General features: G+C 44.1%; 1 protein-coding gene across 2 annotated transcripts in view; it reads right to left on the reverse strand.

Moving 5' to 3' along the window:
- The window catches only part of BLNK (B cell linker), a 74,871-nt gene that overhangs the window by 40,949 nt on the left and 16,674 nt on the right, over positions 1-17,248 (reverse strand). For both annotated transcript variants that reach the window (XM_053909778.1, XM_053909780.1), the window contains exons 2-3: positions 9,065-9,130; positions 4,437-4,486 (exon numbers count right to left, since the gene is read on the reverse strand). In XM_053909778.1, coding sequence (XP_053765753.1) covers positions 4,437-4,486; positions 9,065-9,130 — 116 coding nt within the window. The remainder of the gene's footprint in view (positions 1-4,436; positions 4,487-9,064; positions 9,131-17,248) is intronic.

Genomic DNA, 17,248 nt, shown 5'->3' on the forward strand with positions numbered 1-17,248 from the left:
CCCTTATGATCTCACTTTTGGAGTCGAGGAAACTGGGGCTAAGAGAGTCTGCAAAACCTGTCTGAGGCCACGTGGCTGGTGAATGTGGGGGGTAGACTGGGGGCCGGGGTACCTGTGTTGGCTCCTGCAGCTAAAATCTCATGTAAACTGCCTGGCCCTCTACTGTGGCTTCAGATAAAGCCTAGGAGAAACAGAATGGCCCGGTGCAGGTATCATGGGGCACTGAGGCTGAAAAGAGAGAAAAGCAGCATCATGTGGGAGAGGTTACCTGATGGTGCCCCGCCCACTACACCCATCCTACAGGCAGCTTGCAATCTCTTACTCATAAAATCACAGCCCTCACGCCATTTCCCAGACTGAAAAGCATGAGAGTCCAAAGAACTAGGTCCAAAGTAGGGGATGTCCAGAACCTCAGTGAGTCTCCTAATATGGTTGGTTGTGGTTTTAGAACCAGGCTCCCTGGGTTCAAATCCTGGCTCTGCTCTTTACTACCTGCTTGGCAGTGGACCGGTACTTTGCTTAAAGCTCAATTTCTCTCCAGGGCAACAAGGGTAGGAATAGTGCCTGCCTCATGTTTTTATGAGAATCGAGTAATACAATACATGTGAAGTGCTTCACAAAGCCTGGCATACAGTAAATGCTGTATTAATGTTACTTATTGTTTTCTTGGGTATTGATAATGTCTTAGTAAACCCTCAAAACAATACCAATTCTATTTTACTGTAATGGCAACCACACAGTATGGTTACCATTTAGAAATGGACCCCAGAGAGCCTCAAGTATAGAGGGTGATGTTTTCAGGAGGGTAAGTTCAAGCGTAATACCGGCCGGGTGGTTTAACTTGAGATGTAAGGTTGCACGCAAGAACCTGGCAAGTTTCTTCCTGGCAGGAAGCTGAGATGCTGGCTCAGCCTCCTTATTAGGGAGAGCCTTTTCTATTGTGTCGTGTTTCTGGCTTGGGCTCCATTTACGGTGTCACAATCCCATGCCACACAATGGAGGGACTCCTCCCCTTGCCTGGCCCAGGCTTTGTGATTCACATGCCCCACCCCACAAGCCTGTGGGCACAGCACTACGTGACATGTGAGAACGACACGATGACCCCACCTCAGTGTGCACACTGGGGTTTTGAGCTTTGGGCTCTCAGGTCAGGCTGCCTTGATCAAAATCCCGATTCTGCCATTTGCTAGCAGTGTGACAGACAAGTTGCTTAACCTCTGGATATCTGTTTTCTCGTCACTGAAACGGACATGACTAATAGTGCCTATATTATGGGGCTTTGAGAGAATGAAATAGCCCAGGGAAAGTGCACAGAAGGGTGCCTGATAGGAGTAAGGGCTCAACGGGAGCCGTGTGTGACTATCAACCTACTTTAATGATCATAATAACCTGAAGGATAGGTCGGCACTCTCATCTCCAAGCAGGAAGCTGAGGCTCAGGGAAGTTTTAAACTGTTCTAGGTTCACAGTGTTTAGGGGCCAAAGCCAGGATTCTAACCCAGGGCTAAAGGACCCCAAAGTCCAAGATCTTCTCACTGAGCCATGGAGGGAATAGACCTAGAGTCTAGGAGGGCAGCCATGTATCACACTGATGACAACCCAGGGCAGTGTAAACTTTCCTGACAAATGTCCCTACACCTGGGATCATGGTCAGATGCTGGGAAAGCTCCAGGAAGGGTGCTGCATGAGCTCGCACGAGGCTGTGTGGTGGCAGTGGGACTGAACTGGGCCTTGAAGGACGAGCAGGACTTGAGTGACAGAATGAAGATGAAAGAGGGCATCCTCCTTCCATCTCTTAAGGCTGGGGCCTGTGTGTCAGCCCCAGAAGCAGGGCTTGGCTGATGGCTAGAAGGGGCATCCATAAGGCACAGAGGTGCCTGGAGTGAACGAGCTGCGCTGGAGAGTCAGGGAAGAAAACAAAACCAGATTCGTTGCCAGCCAAGGGGGCGCTCCAACCACAGAGGCCACTGTAGGTCCCGGTGACAAGCTGGAGGTAGGGAGGCTGATGACGATGGTGTTTGAGTAGCTCAGGCATAAAGAGACGAAGGTTGAACCAGACTAGGGGTCTTGGGAATGGGAATGGAAGGACGGTGAAGGACTCTGTGGCAAGAGCTTGAGGGAAGGGGTGAAGGCAAGGGTGTGAATTGGGCCTTTCCGTTCCAGATCAGCAGCAGCACCAGAGACCAGCATTGAGAGACACGCGCTCCAAACTGTGGGTCTGACACATGCTCAGTTGTAGCCCTGATTCAGCACTGGAGGCCACGCGCTGGGCCACCGGGCCTGCCAGCTTCTCCTCATGCAGAGCCGGTGGTGAGATGCAGGGAACCAGTGGGAAGACCGCAGTGGCACGCAGGAAAGAGGGAAGGAGGCTGGACTAGATGTGGTGGTGGGGACAGACGCAGGGAAGGAACAGAAAGCAGAACTACAGAAACTGTGGGGGAGGCAGCCGGTGGACAGTCCAGGACCCCTGGGTGTACCCCAAGAGAAGAAAAGGATGTGACCATGTGAGGAGCAGATTTGGGCTGGCTAGGAGAGGCGATTTGCAACTAAATACCTAACATCTCAGAAAGTCCCTTTGTCTGAATATCCCTTCAGCCCTTCCCGGAGCCCTGTTAACGGGGTGGGTGTGCAGACATGGAGGGCTTAGCCCCAGCTTAGCCATCGCCTGGCTGTAGGGCCTTGGGCAGCCAGTTGGCCTGTCTGGGCTCCAGTTATCCCTAAGTGAGAAGCTAAGGTTGGGTGGTCTTTCAGGGCTTTCCAGCCTTAAAGGACTTTCAAGTCCAAGTTTTATTCCTCTATTCTTAGTTGCACGAGGCAGGACTGATGGTGCAAGCCGCTCTCCCCGTGTCAGCCTTGCAGGGTCCGCCGGTCAGAGTGTAGCCAGGGAGATGAAAAATCGAGTGAATTCTGGCTTCAGTAAGGACAGCAGGGCAAGGGCAGAGCAGTGTTATATTTCCCGTCTTTGGTGGCCAGAGAGTTGGGAGGTACACCCTGTGCTTCTGTGGTGGGCATTTGCCCAAGAATCTCTGTCTGACTACCTTCCTTTGTCCCGAGGTCTGTCCTCTTTGCAGTTGCTCAGATCTCCTCCCTGAATGACATCAGTGGTGGGAGGAGAATGATTACAACAGCCCCTGGGAATTAGGGCCCAAGGGTACAGGGAGGGGGGCCTGGTTCAGTTCTGACCGCTCAGGGGTTTGTGGAATGGCCAGGGAGCTTCAATCCACTAGCAGTGTGACCTTAGGCGAGTATCTGCCTATTGCCTTTCTTATCTATTATCTGCTCCCCACTAGTCATTAAGCACCTTAAGGTCAGGGGCTATAGTTTGTTCCCAACTCCATGTCTAGTAGCGTGAGCACCACGCGGGGCACACTTGTGTAATATTTGTTGAACGAGTCAAAGAATGTGTGCAACAGCGGAAGCACCTGGAGTTACCGAGTCCAGAGAAGAAACCCTTCAAGTGACCTAATTTCCTAATTGTATCCTTGACGTTGCACAGACCCACTCTATTTCTCTTTTATTTGGTGTTTACAGACTTGTGCTGTGTGGCCATTAGGACACACTTAAGGAGCCACTAGGAAATGGATTGCATCTGTGTCCTGACGGAGCTGTCTGCCCTTGACAGGCCCAGGTAGGTGTGGGAGGTCACCACCGGAAACGTCCAAACAGAAAGTGGACCTCACTTGTGGCACATGGTCGGGGGAGCAGGTGTAAGCACTGGATTGGATAGGCTGTAGGACCCCTGGGGCTCCTTTTAAACCTGACACTCCATGATTCCATGACTTTCCTACCACAACTTGGGTTACTTAGCAGGTGTAGTCTGTTTTCTTTTCTTGCTTAGAACTTGGGAGAGAAGAATGAATTTGTTCTCATTTGTTAACTAAGCAGCTCCCTTGACTTTTGATCAGGTAGGTTTCAAAGGTCAGGACGGGGCATGTATGTATATATGTTTGTATCACTCTGTGACCCAGTGAGCTCTGGAAAGTGGTCCAAAAGGTCAGTCACCAGACTTGGGTGGCTTGGGTCCTACACAGCCTCCACCTCAGATTAGATTAGACATTGCTGTAAGGACCTTCATAAAACTTTGTGCTTCCCCATCACCCTGAACCCTAATTGCTTTTAGATCATGAATGGATACTCTTCTTTGCTATAAATTCTGAGTGTGGAGACTATATTTTTCTTGGTTAGCACTGTATCTCCACCTAAAATCTTGTATGTACCTGGCACATGGACAATACTTAATGTCTGATAAGTAGATGAGTGGATGGATGGATGGACGGATGGAGTACTACATCTCCACTATAGTCAAATGCTTAATAGATTTGGGCATTAGGATAGGCACCTTTTGTTTTCAAATGAGTAGAACATAGTTCCCTTTTCAAGAATTAAATATGAACACGAAATTAGTCGAGAGTCCAAGTATTTTAGAAATACTCTTACCTGAGGCATAGTCCCTTTGAGGAACACTTGGAGGTGCTTTGACTTTCAGCCTATAGATAACAACCATTAGACAAACGGTCAGTGGGTAGGACAACTGTTGTCAAGGCCCATAATATAAGCAAATATAGAGATAACAGACAGATAACTAATAGAATAATGGCTTCTTTTGGACCCATCACATTGAAAGACTAAATGTATTATAAATGTAGTGAAGCCATTGATCAGAGGTCTCCTAGCTCCCTCATCTCCCCAGTGTACAACGGGGCTGTGACTTGGCAAAGGTGAAGTCAGGTGGTGGAATATTCACCTGAGTTCAGAGTTTCAGGGAAGAAAATTGTTAATTGGTTGATAAGATGGTAATAGAAGATGAACTCTGTTTTAATAAATAACTCAATGCAGGACGCCTGGGTGGCTCAGTCAGTCAAGCGTCTGACTCTTGGTTTCTACTGTGGTCACGACCTCACGGTTTTGTGAGTTCGAGCCCCGCATGGGGCTCTGTGCTGGCTACGCGGAGCCTTGCTTGGGATTCTCTCTCTCTCTCTCTCTCTCTGCCCCTCCCCGACTCATGCTGTCTCTGTCTCTCTCAAAAATAAACTTAAAAGAAATAACTTAATACCTCAATGCTTTAAACAACAAGAAAAATATTAGTTATAATGAGCACTTTGGTTGTAGGTTGGACTGACACTGTTTTTGCACTATTTAAAAAAAAAAAAAAAGCCAAATAAGAGAGCAGTGAGTGTTCCCGGGTGGGGATTGTGATATTTAGCTTACTTAGAAGTTGAACTGTTTCAAGCACTCTCAAAACTACTTTAGTATCTTTAGGCATATATAGAATGTTTGAATATTCACAATCCTTCCCTACTCATTACAAGAAGAAACTTAAAATTACATTTTAAAAATATACCCCAATTTTTAGGCTTTTTATAAGTTTTGACACCACCTCCCATTCTATTTCTAGTAAATTATTATTCTTAATAATAGTTGCCCATTTTATTTAAGAATGATTTGCTTAAAGAAGTTTAAAAATATATAAATAGAACCTATATCCAGTAGCTTTTATTTACTAAAACATCACATCCTTTTACAGAGGCAGGATATAAGGTAACCATTACATGCAAAACATATTTCATTCCTTGGGGGGAAAAAAGCAGCACAGAAATTCATGTCTGATTACAAAAAATAAGCCTGATAAACCAGAATTGTAATGTTTCAAAAATAACAATTTTTATATTTGCATAGAAATTCTGTTTTTTGTTTGCCCCAAGGTTCTCAGATCAATTATTTCATTCAATTCTCATAGCAAGACAGGGTGTGCTGGGAAGATATTATCATTAGATATATGATGAGGTCCAGAGACAGAGATGATCCACGGTGTTATAGGGGAAAAAAAACCCTCAAAAACAAACAAGGAATGGTACCAGGTCTATTCCTGAAAGAGAAAAAATTTTGAAAACCAACCATTCCCCATTATTGCCATCATTTCATTAAAGAAAAGAAAGGGCATTTTAATATTCCCAAATGTATGAAGGTTATCATCTCCGAATAAAGGACAGACTCAGGAAAGGGCTGTTGGTCACTGAACACCAACCAGGAAGAAAAGCTGTGGTTTGGGTCTCACTCAGCAGCTGGCAGCTGCATGCCAACCCCCAACACTTCAAGGTCCTTATTTTCTCATTTGGCCATGAACCAGTGACAACTCTGTCATGGTCTTGTGTTAGGAAACCAGCGTGTTCAACCGTGCTTCCTCCTTTCAAGGTAGCACCTGTTGCCTGGCAACAAGTAAGAGCTTAACTGCAGGTCCCTTAGAACCAAAGGGCCACTGACTTCACCCAGGGTAATGACTATGGCAGCCAGATTTCCCAAGCTGAGAAGAAACATTTGTCAAGTACAAGTGCATTTTGGGAACAATGGGCATAAAAAAAATAGAAACTGTCTGAAAATATGTGAGCTCCGTGGCTACTGTGTAAGTATGACCGACCATGGAATAGAGAGACATTTTATACAGAGGCTTCATATTATTAAGAAAAGTCGTGTGTTATAAAACTAGCAACTGTGGGATAATTAATCTAGAATTGATTAAAACAATGACTCGCAGGCTTCTCTCATTTCAGTGAGATTCTGTATGTGTCAGAAGTATTAAATGAAAATAATCACATGCCTCTCCCTGCCACAGGACAGAACATGGAGACAAAGTCTCCTCCTCTAGGAGATGACCAGTTCCCCACAAGCAGACCGTTTTAACGATTTTATGATAATCACTTATACATATTGAGACTCATTTACATTTTATAGTCTAAAAACACCATAAAACATGATTTCTTTCGAGTTTAGCAAAGACCAAAGAATGAAGATATTCTGTTCTTTATATATATATAATATATATCATATATTTATATTATATATAATCTATACATATATATTCAATGTTTATTTATTTATTTTGAGAGAGAGAGTGCAAACAGGGGAGGGGCAGGGAGAGAGGGAGGCAGAGAATCCCAAGCAGGCTCCACACTGTCAGCACAGAGCCCAGTGTGGGGCTGGGACACAGGAACCACAAGATCATGACCTGTGAAGCTGAAATCAAGAGTTGGTCATTTAACCAACTGAGCCACCCAGATGCCCCTGAACATACTCTGTTCTGAAGGTATAGGTCAATGAACTTTTATACACTATTAGTGGTACAAAATTTTTGGAAAACAATTTGGTAATATCAACAAAAATGTCAAGGGCATAACTTCTTCGATCTAGAAATTTCATTTCAGGAATTTAGCTTTCTGCTATACTCAAAGTCCACAAAACCTATTTATTGAAATGTTATTTATGGCAGTTAAACTGAAAGAAACGGCCACAAAATTTTGATTGATCTTATCAAATTGCCCTCCAAGAATATGCCTGTTTAAACTCCCACATCTCCCTCTCTTTAAAAAGTGTCCACCAGGGGCGCCTGGGTGGCTCAGTCAGTTAAGCCTCTGACTCTTGATCTTGGCTCAGGTCGTGATCTCAGTTTGTGAGATTGAGCCCTGTGGGACTCTCTCTGTCCCTCTCTCTCTGCCCCTCCCCTGCTCACGTGTATGCACACACTCTCTCTCTCACAAAATAAATAAATAAAACTTAAAAAAATAAAAAATAAAAAGTGTCCACCAATACATAGCTGGTTAAATGAATGATAATGGATTTATAGCAGACTATTAATCAGCTATTCAAAAAGGAATATGGTTTATTTTTACATACTAACAAACAAAGATATCCATGATATAACATTAAGTAAAACCACTAAGCAAAGTCAGGTTGGTAGAATGCTTTATGGAGAACAGCACCATTCATGACGAAAACGTATGTATGTATAGGTAAGTGCTACATCTATGTCAATATACATATGTGCGTATTGACATAGTCCATTGTCAATGGACAATGTCCATTGTCCTGGAGTGGGTTGATGTGGGGCATGGGGAAGGAGGAGATTTTGACTTTATGCAATTCTGAATTCTTTGATTTTTTTTTCTTTTCTAGTGAATGACGACTACTTTCATTTTCTGAAAAAAAGAACTTAAACAAAAACTTAGTGGAATACCATCTCCCCTTTCCTCTTAATTTAGATTTTGCGTGATGAATATAGATATGTACAATTTTTATTTTCTTTTTTTAAAAAAACTTAAGAGTTTCTGATGTGCAGGAAGATTTGGAATTCTAGTTTCCTTCTCCAAATGCCAACTGAAAACACTATTTTGGGTGCCTGGGTGGCTCGGTCAGCTGAGCATCTGACTTTGGTCAGGTCATGATCTCACAGTTCGTGGGTTCAAGGACCACATCGGGCTTTGCACTGACAGTACCGAGTCTGCTTGGGATTCTCTGTCTCCTTCTCTTCTCTACCCCTCCCCTGCTCATGTTCTCTCTCTTTCTCAAAAATAAATAAACGTTAAAAAAAATTGTTTTAAAGGGGTGCCTGAGTGGCTCAGTCAGTTGAGCCTCCGACTTTGGCTCAGGTAATGATCTCGCAGTTGACAAGTTCGAGCTCCACGACGGGCTCAGTGCTGACAGCTCAGAGCCTGGAGACTGCTTTCGATTCTGTCTCTCTCTCTCTCTCTGCCCCTCCCCCGCTCATGCTCGCTCTCTCTCTCTCTCTCTCTCTCTCTGTCTCAAAAATAAAGATTAAAAAAAAATTTTTTAACTCCATTTTAAGGCTATAACTGAAAAAACAAAAATTGAAATATGGAAAACAGGTATGGCATCCTAAAGATGCTAGGGCTGTGTTCTTGTAACTTCTCTCTTGGATTTCTCCAACCATGTCCTAGTGGCCCTTAACTACATAGTTACAGAAGCTGATTTTCCTGTTTCTATAAAGGTCTTTGTTGACATTTGCCATCTTAAGTGGCATAGCTCACTTTTACTGCAATGAGAGGGGAAAGCAAAGGGCCCTGAGCATCACCCCGTTCATTTGCCATGTTTCCTGAACATAGATCTGACCACCATGGACTCTGGCCACGAGTTAGAAAGGGTTACATGCTAAAAAGGTTGCAACTCCTCACTCAGGCAATGGAGAACTTTGTCTTCTTCTACTTAGCACAGGCTGGGATGATGTGTTAATTATGTAAATGAGTGCTTATACAGTGCTGTGGAGTTCAACTTACTTTTTGATCTTGTTCATTATTCCACCTTCATTGTTCTTGATGTCATGGACCATCTTTTGAAGTTGCCTGCAAGAAATAAAATCAAACATAAAATATTAATAATAGGTTGATTTTTTTTTAAAGTCAAAAGGGAATACAAAAAGGAGAAAAAACCCTACAATAAGCCCCCAGTGAGAATCGTATCATATTTAATCGACCATCTGCTACTTGAGTAAAGCAAAGCGTGACTGATAATGTAAGGAACGTGGTCATTGGGCCGTGTCCCTGTCCCCTGAATGTCTGGGCTCTGAAGAGAAATTCTGGTTTCCAGATCTATTCATTTTTAGGAGACACGGGAGGCAAAAGCCCTCTGAAAAACCTCACTGTTCATCACTTATTGTCCTTAGAGCATTCGCATTGCCAGGATGGGGCTACCTTGAAGGACAGGTGGGCTGAAATCAGGCACAAGAGTTCTTGGTTAACTTTACTAGGTTGAATCTGGAAAAACCGTCACTAGAAAGTTGTACCTACACAGAAGCCATAAGGAAAATGATTAATGAATCTGACTGCCTACACATTTGGAAATTCTGTAGAACAAAAGGAATATGCACAAGATCAGGAGATGAATGACGTGCTGGAAGAAATATTTGCAACACAAGAACAATAAGGACTATGTGTTATGATTAACAAAGAAATCTTATGACTCAGTAAAAAAAGATTAATAATTCAATAGGAAATGGGCAAAACATGTAAACATACAGCTAACAGAAAAGGACGAGTGGCTAACAGATAACATGACTTATTTTTTAAGGAATTTGCATCTAAACAACAATGAGATATGTTCTGCTTATCAAATTGGCAAAACTTAATGTGATAATACCCTGGGGCGGGGTGGCGGGCGCACCAAAATATGGATATTCTTGGGAATGCAATTTGTGATGATTAATATCTGTTAAATTTTAAAACCTCCATGCCTTTTGACCCAGAAATTCTACTGCTAGGGATTTGCCATCCTCAACGTGGTCATAAAACTATACCACTATGTACTATGTTATTTGTGTAATAACCCTAATCCTTCCTGCCTCCCCACTAAATAAAACCTGGAAACAACCTAAATGCCCATCAATCATTAAAAGGGAACTAGTTAAATAAACTTTGATAAAGCCATACAATGGAATACCACAGACCCTTAAAAAAAAAGAAAAAAAAAAAAAGAAGCACACATCAGTATTGCTGATACATGAAAATCCCCAATACCTATTAAGTTACACAAATACGGTGAAGGAGAAAAAGAAAAAAGGAGGAAAGGAAGGGAAGTTCAGAATAATGTGTATCGTGTTTTTTTTGTGGGATTGCCAAGGACACATACATTCATATGTGCTGGTAGGTGCATAAGTTTTTAGAAAGATATGCAAGGAATTATTCAAAGAATGTTTTCAAAGTCAATACAGCGTCCTCATACAAATTAGGAAAAGGTACCCTTTTTTCTTTTTTAAAAAAAAATTTTTTTTTTTAACATTTATTTTTGAGACAGAGAGAGACAGAGCATGAACGGGGGAGGAGCAGAGAGAGAGGGAGACACAGAATCGGAAGCAGGCTCCAGGCTCTGGGCCATCAGCCCAGAGCCCGACATGGGGCTCAAACTCACGGACCGTGAGATTGTGACCTGAGCTGAAGTCAGACGCTTAACCGACTGAGCCACCCAGGCACCCCAAGGTACCCTTTTTTCTGAGTGGACATTGCTCAGTGGCCAGGCACACAGCTTGGCAAATAGCGAAAGACAGATTTCAGTCTCTACTTGTCCTCATAGCTGGGTGCCCTTGTACCAATGGCAGAGCGAGGGCTGGAGGCTTGAGTGGGGATGAGGGCTTCTGCTTTATAAAAAGGAGACTTTCACTTTACAATGAAGATTTTTCTATATTAGTTGAATGTTCATAGCTTGTGCATCTATCATTTTATTATCTGTTTTTATATACATAAATAGAGGAAAATGTTAAAAGTTGGAATCTTGGGCCATGGTTTTTTCCTTCATAATGACTCTCTGACTTAAAAAAAAAATATGTAAATATGTTACTTATATATATTTATATTTACATGTAAATATATCTAATAAATATGTTCACATATTATGTATAATACACATTTACATATTATAGTGTATATGTAAACAATGGTGTGTATAAATATATAAATATTTCTATTTATATGTAAATGTAAATTATATATGTATAATTTCACACGGTTCTGCTCTTAAAGAGTAGGATAGCCGAATTTACCCTTCAGGCAAGCCTTTCCTTTGTTCTGAGGAAACCATTTGATTGGGCCCTATAGTTATCAAAACGTAAATCTCGTCCACAGCCATCGCTCGTGGAGAAACCTATTTCCCGCAAACCTGCATGCACACTTCTCTTGCTCTCGGAGCTAGGCCTTGCGTTAGGTAATACGAACAGTGGTGGACAATTCAGCTTGGCAGAGGCCTCCAAAACCCTGTTGACTGGTGGGGGGGAATCCGGGGAAATAATCTCTGGCTCAGCACGGATTTAGGACGCACATGTTGCAAAGCTCTTCAGTGTGGGTGGAGGAGTTTAGAGCAGGGAGGAGGCTTGGGCTGGGGGGTGGGGGGGCCTCTGCCTGGCCAGCCTGTTGGTGTCTGCAACTAAGTGTTAATTTAAGGCTAACTAACCCATCTAGGTTGCTGTTCTGCTGTAGTTGTTTACTGAGGGGCCCTTGGGCACTAAGGAGTGGGGTGAGATTTACAGGGTAGGGATGGACCCTCTTACCCTCAACTATTTTGGGAAAAGGAAAGTTCTCAAACAAGGAATGGGAACTCGTCCTGGGGATCTTAGGGAGTTCTCTTCCCTTCTCCGTCTAATGGTTGTTAGGAACTAATACTGAAGAACAACCACTGAAGTGGTGGAGAGGAGGGGAGGGATACAAGGGTGGAGTGTTGGCTGGAACCTGAGGTTGGGTCTGGGCTCCAGCTCTGAGGAGAGCCATGCCGGGCACCATCACTAGGCATTTGCACCAAGACAATTCCTCTCCATTGCCCCTGAATGTTCAGCGGTATCCTGTTTATCCTGTTGCAGCCTCTGGGCTGTGGGCAAGGGTGTGTTCCATGGCGTGAAGAGCTGAGTGCACAGGGAACATGGCTGGAAGGTGGAGTAGCAGAAGAGAAACTTCTTTTAGGACATCCTTTAGGCTACATCTTGGGGAACTGTCTTCAGAACTGGGGGACCCACTGAGGGGCCCATGTTGGGATGTGGGGAGGGGTGGGAGCCAAGCAGTAATCGGTAACAAAGGAAGTGAGATTGCGTTTTCTATCCCCAGTTAGGGAGGCTGTGCTCACGGATTCTACTCATATGAGAACTCAGCAGAGCACCAGGCTCAGCAGCAGGGAGACGAGAATGGATGAGGGTGAAGGAGGACCACCTGCCCAACCGAGATACACAGAGGGTCCCTAAAGCTCGACCTTTGAGCTGCTTCAGAACTCCTCGGGATTCTAGAGTTTGTTCACATATAACCTGTGCCTACCACTCCCCCCGCCCCATCTCCTTTTCCTGCAGAACTATCAGGAATCTCTGAGACAGAGGAATGAGGGAAAATGGGAGATAAGATGTCCGGGCACAAGAGAAAGAGACGCAGAGAGCGAAGCTGGGATGGTTTGATTGGGAAGCAATGTAATCATTTCCAGTGCAGAGCAGAGGGCATCTCCCTCTGTAAGCTGATGTAACTGAACGGAATGCCTTTAGACTAAATTAAACCTTAACCAGGTTTAAGGACAAGATGAGCCAGAGTGAAGGATGCTGTCTGAAATTTGTCAGCAGCGAGACACAGACAGAGTAAGAGGGAGCCAGGGGCTGATTTGTATAAGCAACTTTGCTGCAGGTGTAGACAAACAGGTGTAAATTGTTGCAAAAGAGTTTCATGTAATTCTGTCATTCGCTCAACTTGGTATTTGATACTTCTTGGCCTTTCTTAAATTATTTTCATTATAGATTTTTTTTAACGTTTATTTATTTTTTTTGAGAGACAGAACATGAACAGGGGAGGGTCAGAGAGAGGGAGACACAGAATCCAAAGCAGGCTCCAGGCTCTGAGCTGTCAGCACAGAGCCCGACGCGGGGCTCGAACTCACGGACGCGAGATCATGACCTGAGCTGAAGTCGGCCGCTTAACCGACTAAGCCACCCAGACGCCCCTCATTATAGATTATTAAAATAATCAGTTGCTTCATAAATTATGCTTCTTGTGTTCAAAATTTTTCCCCTCCCTCTGCCTCTCGTTCACTCAACACTTGAGGCTCACAGACTGCTGTTTCAGCAGCCAAGTGTTACCTGGAAAAACAGTGTCCGCCAAACCAAGAAGACCTGGGGATGCTCTCAGCTCCTTTTATCAACTATTCACACACTGCCTGATGCACAGCTCTCTGGTACTGTCTTTGGAGCCCTTTTTTTCCCCCCTCTACTACAACATAAAGCACATGCAAAGGCATGTGCAGCTGGACTGTTCCCAGATTTAAATACCAGCTGTCTCACTGTGAGAAGTCGCATGTAGGTGAAAATAGGCAAAAAAAAAAAAAAAAAAAAAAAAGCAAGCTTCTCTTTGGTTAGCCCTTTCAGAGATATCTTGCCATGGATGGCGGAAGGATAATAGGAGCACAATGTTCTACACTTTAAATTATGAAGAGACAGCCACGTACAGGTAACAAAATAAAATGAACGAAGAACAAAGCTCATCTGATATATTTTTTAAAAGATGTCAATAGTGTATTTTTTAAGTGTACTTATTTTGAGAGAGACAGAGCGAGTGGGGCAGGGGCAGAGAGAGGGGGCAGAGGATCTGAAGGGGGCCCCAATGCAGGGCTTGAATTCACCAACGCAGAGCGCATGACCTGAGTTGAAGTTGAATGTTCAGCTGACTGAGCCACTCAGGAACCCAATAACGTATTTTTTAAGTAGCATGCTATTTCAACATTTTACAGTGGTGAATACACCATATAAATAATTATAATTATTATTTCTCTATAAACCAAATCAAATTATACATTCTCTCCTTTGTCATTGATTTAAAAAATTTTCTTCAAGCTTTTGAATTAATGTCAACAACCTTAGTTGTTTAACGATACTCTGAAGTAGTGTGACCCGGGCTGAGCCTGGATCTCAGAGGATTTAGATCCCACAATGTACTGAGTTGGAAAAAAATCACTGTTTGAAAGTAAGCAGCAGTTTTTTTTTTTTTGTCTTCAAGGAAGTGGTTTACTTTAGAATCTGATAGACCAGTGGTTCCCACCGTAAACTGCACCTGAATCACCTGACGGGCTCTGAAAATGGTGAACCCGCCCCCAGAGCTTCTGATTGGGTAGGTCGGTAGTGGGTCGGCTAATTTGCATTGCTAACAATTTCCTTGGTGCTGACTTTACTAGCCAGGAGACCACCCTCTGAACATATTCCACCCCCCCCTCCCCCACCCCTGCCCCTTGCTGTGAGCCTTTTAGTTGTGCCTAAGTTAAGCAAATAGATGCTTGGGAAAAGTTCTCAAGCATTCAAGGGTGAAGTTTCAGACAAATAAATCGAGTGGTCAGTTCAATAACTTAATTTGGGTGTGGGTTTTACTATACTGTCCCTCCTCTGTGAGACTCTGGACTTTTCTCTGTGTGGATTTAGACTACCCCATGCCTGTGTATTTTTATTTATTTTATAGTCACGTGCTTTCTTCCTGAGCCATAGTTTGCTAAAGCAGAGTATCAATGAAGGGGGTGCAGGACAGACACGCCCCTCACATTTGCAACAACGTAAAAAGGGACTGGATCTGCTTGGCACAGAGCCACATGGCCAGGACCATTTGGTGACGTTGGGACATGACTATATCCCTGTCCCTGGCTGTCCTTGCTGCTACTCAGCCTGCAAAGACTCTAATCCAGGAAGTGAGGAAAATGAGGATATGGTATATAGGCCTTGGGCTTTGCTACTGGATGTTTCCTGTCTTCTGGGGCCTCCTGGTTGTTGGTCCCTCTACAGGTTGACCTCTCCAGGGATTTTTATAGTGCAGAGGTGAGCTGGCCCTTGAAATAGTCTATGGCTGGGAGCAAAGCACGGAAGACCTGAAGAAGGATCCAGGAGGCTGAACGAAACCTTGTCTAGGAGCAAATATAAATCGTTCTCTGTGTTGTGCTTCCTTCCGTTATTCCCCAAATTTCAGCAAAGTCTTAACTATGTATAACTAAGTCTGTTAGGATTGTGGGGGAATGAGGAAAGGGTCTGTGGCCAAAGGTGAAAGAGCCTGAGAAATTCACATGGTGCCTGGAGGATGCTGTCTGCTCCACAGTGGGGGGAAAATGACTCCAAGAAGACGGGCTCATGGATCTGGAGACAAGCAAGAGCCAGTATGGAGCAGTGTGGGATGTGTATGCAGCCCTGGGAGTCCCAGAATGTCAGGGGCGGGAATAGGGGTACTGTAATTTGAATGGCAAAGAATGATGTGACTTTTTTCTTTGGAGTCACAGGTAAATAGTGACTGGTCACATAGGTTGTACAGTTTTTAATTTTATAACTTTATTTCTGATAAAAAGTGTAATCTATGCTAAGTGAAACAATCCTGAAAGCCTGAAAAGGCTACATACTGTATGATTCCAACTAGACTCTGGGAAAAGCAAAACTATGAAAACAGTAAAATGATCAGTGGTTGTGATTTCAGGAGGAGGAAGGGAAGGATGCATAGATGGAACGGGATTTTTCCGCAGTGAAACTATTTTTGTATGTCACTATAAGGGTGGCCACATGTAACATGTTCATTGTATCAAAATTTGCAAATAAAACTTAAAATGGCACTCTTACTTCCAACCCCCACTATTAACATTTACTTAAATAGCCTTCTAGGGGCGCCCGGGTGGCTCAATAGGTTAAGCGTCCAACTTTGTCCAACTTCGGCTCGGGTCATGATCTCATGGTTTGTGGGTTCGAGCCCCCCCGCCCCCCATCGGGCTCTGTGCTGACAGCTCTGAGGCTGGAGCCTGTTTCGGATTCTGTGTCTCCCTCTCTCTTTGCTCCTCCCTTACTCCAGCTCTGTCTCTCTCTCCTGTCTCTCTCTCTCCCAAAGATAAACATTAAAAAATCAAAAGCCTTCTAATGTTTTACTACACGTGTATAGTATGTATAGATTTTACATAATTAAGATGATACTTGACATTTTGTAATCTGCATTTTTCACTTCTATCTCGAACATTTTCACAAGTGAGTAGGATCCTTAGACTTTGTTTGCTTAGCTAGCCAGTCTTTATCTGCACCTTTTCTCCTCCTGCAAACTGAAAGGGCTTTTAATTAGCTGAAACTCTGATCTGGGTGGGTGTGACAGGGAGCAATGAAATGTCAGGACCGCCCCCCCCCCCCCCCCCCCCCCCCCCCGCAGCCCGTGTGCTTGAGGGAGTGGAGACAGAAGACCAGACCAGACCTGAGCCCAGCATCAGCAAGAGCTGTTGACAAGTCCTGGATGCCTGGGGGCGGAGGGGCAGGAAAGAGTCCATCTCAGGTTCAAACCCAGATCACTCTAAAACAAGCATCAGCAAGAGCTGTTGACAAGTCCTGGATGCCTGGGGGCGGAGGGGCAGGAAAGAGTCCATCTCAGGTTCAAACCCAGATCACTCTAAAACAATGTTTCTAAACGCTAGCATCTGTTAAATGAAGATATCTACCTTGCAAGGGTTGCTGTGAAGATAATAGACAATGGATGTAAGGTGCCTGCCCACACAGGAAGTTTTGGTCCATTGTAATGGCTCTTCTTGCAGAAGACCCTGGGGACTGGTTTGGACCAGGAACAAAACTCAAAATCAGTGTCCTCTGCTAGAGGGAAGTGGGGGTGGGAGGGCGTTACCACCTGGGTTGATTTCCTCCAGGCCAGAAGGTGCTCCAGAAATGGGTTTGGTTGTGGGGTGTTTTCGTTGTTGTTTTGTTAGTGTTTTTTTCTGGGGGGGAGGTGATGGGTGGTTGCAGGGAGAACGCTCCCAACCTGGCGTGGCTGATTGGTACCAACACGTGGGAATCATCTACTAACCACAGTTCTGCATAAAACCGGGCATTATGTGCCCTGACCGGAGTGGCATTTTGATCTCTAACCTGCAGGAATACCTTTGCAAAAAGATGAATTATTTTGGGTTCTTAGGGTGCCTTTAGTCCCAACAAATGCTTCCATAGAGCCAGCTGTATCCAAGTG

The sequence above is a fragment of the Panthera pardus genome, unplaced genomic scaffold (assembly GCF_024362965.1).
Source record: "Panthera pardus isolate Hobbes unplaced genomic scaffold, ASM2436296v1 HiC_scaffold_22, whole genome shotgun sequence".
NCBI classification, from domain to species: Eukaryota; Metazoa; Chordata; class Mammalia; order Carnivora; family Felidae; genus Panthera; species Panthera pardus.